Source organism: Bison bison, unplaced genomic scaffold (genome assembly GCF_000754665.1).
Source record: "Bison bison bison isolate TAMUID 2011002044 unplaced genomic scaffold, Bison_UMD1.0 scf7180017864010, whole genome shotgun sequence".
Lineage (NCBI taxonomy): Eukaryota > Metazoa > Chordata > Mammalia > Artiodactyla > Bovidae > Bison > Bison bison.
The window spans coordinates 12,300-16,435 of NW_011494582.1; the positions used below are offsets into that span (position 1 = coordinate 12,300).

Below are 4,136 nucleotides of genomic sequence, written 5' to 3' on the forward strand. Positions count from 1 at the left end.
CTTTCTAAGGCCCACTTGACTTCACATTCCAGGATGTCTGGCTCTAAGTGAGTGATCACACCATCATGATTATCTGGGTCGTGAAGCTCTATTTTGTACAGTTCTTCTTGTGTATTCTTGCCACCTCTTCTTAATATCTTCTGCTTCTGTTAGGTCCATACCATGTCTGTCCTTTATTGAGCCCATCTTTGCATGAAATATTCCCTTGTTATCTCTAATTTTCTTGAAAAGATCTCTAGCTTTCCCATTCTGTTGTTTTCCTCTGTTTCTTTGCATTGATCGCCGAGGAAGGCTTTCTTATCTCTCCTTGCTATTCTTTGGAACTCTGCATTCAGCTGCTTTTATCTTTCCTTTTCTCCTTTGCTTTTCACTTCTCTTCTTTTCACAGCTATTTGTAAGGCCTCTTCAGACAGCCATTTTGCTTTTTTGCATTTCTTTTCCATGGGGATGGTCTTGATCCCTGTCTCCTGTACAGTGTCATGAACCTCCATCCATAGTTCATCAGGCACTCTGTCTATCAGATCTAGTCCCTTAAGTCTATTTCTCACTTCCACTGTATAAAATAAGGGATTTGATTTAGGTCATACCTGAATGGTCTAGTGGTTTTCCCTACTTTCTTCAATTTCAGTCTGAATTTGGCAATAAGGAGTTCATGATCTGAGCCACAGTCAGCTCCTGGTCTTGTTTTTGCTGACTGTGTAGAGCTTCTCCATCTTTGGCTACAAAGAATATAATCAATCTGATTTCGGTGTTGACCATCTGGTGATGTCCCACGTGTAGAGTCTTCTCTTCTGTTGTTGGAAGAGGGTGTTTGCTATGACCAGTGCGTTCTCTTGGCAAAACTCTATTAGTCTTTGTCCTGCTTCATTCCATACTCCAAGGCCAAATTTGCCTGTTACTCCAGGTGTTTCTTGACTTCCTACTTTTAGACATACCACATTACAGTTTCTAAAACTTATATTAAGCTTCCAAAGTAAATTGTCTAGAACAGCATTTTCCAAGTCTTACCTTTTTCTCCTTTGAGGTCCAGACGCCTTTACTGTTATTGTATTAATGTAATCAAATAAAAATATCAGAATGTATCAATACATAGTAAAAATTTGTGATGTTTTATGAGAATTTTGTTCCTGTTAGGTGTATATGTGTACTAGGTTGTGATGTAAAATGTTTGTACTATGGTATATAGTCCAAGAGTTTGAAAACTGCTTTTCTAGAATGATCAGAGTATATTTTTGGCATAAAAGAATTTAAAAAGTTTTCCTCTTATGTTTTAGGTGTGAGTTCTTGATACGAATGAAAGGGCAGGAGTTTGTTAGTGAGATTCAAGCCAGATATCCTCATCTTCTTGAACAGGTAAATATGTTTTTATAATTGGCAACATTGGATTCTCCTAGATAATAATTACAAAATATGATTAAAAGTGATCTTTATTTCTTTTTAAAGTTAATGATAGTTATATGTTTTATGTCCATCTTAATGAAACTTTTTAGTTTTATTTTCAGACTACCATGTTTGTTCATGGCTTTTAAAAATTATTTTTTAGTTTTTTGAAAAGTTACACAACCTGCCCCTGTACAAATTTGTGGTAGGGTTGGAGAAGAGTCTTTAGTATCTCCTTCTCCTTTTTGAGAAAAATAAAAAGTAACTTTTTAGGAATTTGGAACCTCAGAGAGTGGTTAAGCTGAAATACAACTTTCTAAGTGGAATGAGAAACCATTAATACTTTTTCCTGCTTTCCTGATATTTAAATTCTAATATGGAATTAGCTGCAGTTTAAGGAAATATTTTATGGTGATTAAGATAAAACAGCAAAGTGCAGTATGTAAACTACCCAGTTTTCAAAGCATGTGCATAGTACTTAAGATAAACTTACCTTAATGTGGCTATGCTCAGATTGTTTGAGATTCTGGATTTTACCTATTTTTTTTTTTTTTTCCTGTTTCATAGCTCTTGTCAACTGCAAATACTTCTGGAGATGAAAATGCTGATCCACCAAGTATGTATGAAAACATCCCAAATAAAGAATAGGATTTAAGAGTATTAAAAATAAAAGTTTGTAAATAAAGGATTTCTGAGGTTATAGAAAAAAGTGCTAAGAAGTTAGCTCGTAAATATTATGTATCTTTCTATTCTCTAGAGGAGGGAATGGCAACACACTCCAGTATTCTTGCCTGGAGAATTCCATGGACAGAGGAGCCTGGTGGGCTGCAGTCTGTGGGGTTGCAGAGAGTTGGACATGACTGAGCGACTGAGCACATACACATCTATCTTCTAAGATTCATCACATTTTTAGAGGATTCTTAGAAGTGTTCTAGTTTTTGTTCTTAAAGTGCTCATATTCTAACTGGGGAGACAAGATAGGAATACCAAATGAGAGGTGCAAATAGTAAGCTCTCCAAAGAGGGAAAGTTTGCGGTAAGCTATCATGTTTGGAAAGGCCCAGGTTACATGATTTGAGAATTGGGCTAGAAAAGTAGGTATTTGCCTGGATGTAGTATTTTAGTGCAAGGGTAGGAAATATATCTTCTGGTTATAATTTATAATTTTAGCTACATCTGGCATTTAGTGTAAAGTGTTATTTAGTCTACTGTTACCTTACTAACTTTCTGTCTGGATGATCTAACCAGTGTTGGAAGTGGGATATTGAAGTTCCCTTCTATTATTATATTCCTCTGTATTTCTCCCTTTAGTTATGCTAATATTTGCTTTGGATATTTAGATGTGCCACTGTTTTGTTGCATATAAGTTTACAATTGTTTATGTATTCTTGATAAGTTGACCCCTTCATCACTGTGTATAGTGATTTTCTTTGTCTCTTAGCACTAATTTTGACTGAAAGTTTATTTTATTTTATGTAAGTAGAGCAACTCCTCATCACTTTTGATTATCATTTGCATAGAACTTTTTTATCTTTTTACTTTCAGCCTTTTATATCTTTCCACTTGCAGTAGGCCACGTACTGTTAGATCTTGTGGGGTTTTAAAATCCGTTCAGCCGTTCTGTGTCTTTTGATTGGAGAATTTAGTCTATTTTCATTTAAAATAGTTACTGATATATAGGGACTTTTTACTGTTTTTTTTGTAAATTGTTTTCTGACTGGGGTTTTTTTTTTTTTAGTTCCTTTGTTCATTTCTTCCTCTCTTGCTGTCTTCATCTCTGAGTTAATTTCTATAGTAGTGTACTTTAATTTCTCTATTGTATTTTCTGTATCTACTGTAGGTTTTTTCTTTGTGTTTACCATGAAGCTTACATAAAATATCTTACAGATATAATAGTCTGTGTTAAGCTGATAACAACTTACCTTCAATCATTTAGAGAAACTCTACAGTTTACTTATCCTCACCCCATGTTTTACACTATTGATGTCGTACTTTATATCTCTTTATATTCTGCATCTAGAAACAAATTATTGGAGTTGTAGTTGTTAGTATTGTTTTTATTTTTCTGTATTTTTCTATAAGTACTCCTTTTAAAAAAATTTTAATGAAATATAGTGGATTTACAGTGTTATGTAGTTTCAGGTGTACAGCATAGTGATTCTGTGATACTGTATATTCATTCTTTATCAGATTCCTTTCCCATATAGTTTGTAGTAGAACACTGAGTAGAGTTCCCTGTGCTATACAATAAATCTTTGTTGGTTATCTCTTTTATATATAGTAGTGTGTATATGATAATCCCATGCCCCTAATTTTTCCCTTTCCCCAGACTTTAGGTTTGTTTCTGAAATCTATGAGTCTGTTTCTGTTTTATAAGTTAATTTAAATCATTTTTTAAAAAACATTTAGATTTCACATATGAGCAATATCATATGATGTTTGTCTTTCTTTGTCTGACTTAATATGTTAATCTCTGGGTCCATTCATGTTGCTTCAAATGGCATTATTTCATTCTTTCTTTGTGGCTGAGTGAATTCCATTATATATATCTACCATATCTTCTTTATCCACTCCTCTGTCAGTAGACATTTAGGTTTCTTCCATGTCAGGCTGGGCTTTCCAGGTGGCTCAGTGGTAAAGAATCCACCTGCCAAGCAGGAGATGTGGATTTGATCAGTCCCTGGGTTGGGAGGATCCCTTGGAGAAGGAAATGGCAACCCACTCCAGCACAACTTTTGCCTGGGAAATCTCATGGAC

At 34.6% G+C, this 4,136-nt stretch overlaps 1 protein-coding gene across 1 annotated transcript in view; it reads left to right on the forward strand.

Annotated features, from left to right (window-relative positions):
* Positions 1–856: 856 nt before the first annotated feature.
* BIRC2 (baculoviral IAP repeat containing 2) overlaps positions 857–4,136 on the forward strand; it is a 15,862-nt gene continuing 12,582 nt past the window's right edge. The window contains exons 1-2 of the mRNA XM_010834071.1: positions 857–1,353; positions 1,948–1,996. Of these exons, the coding sequence (XP_010832373.1) occupies positions 1,294–1,353; positions 1,948–1,996 (109 nt within the window). The 5' untranslated portion in view covers positions 857–1,293. The remainder of the gene's footprint in view (positions 1,354–1,947; positions 1,997–4,136) is intronic.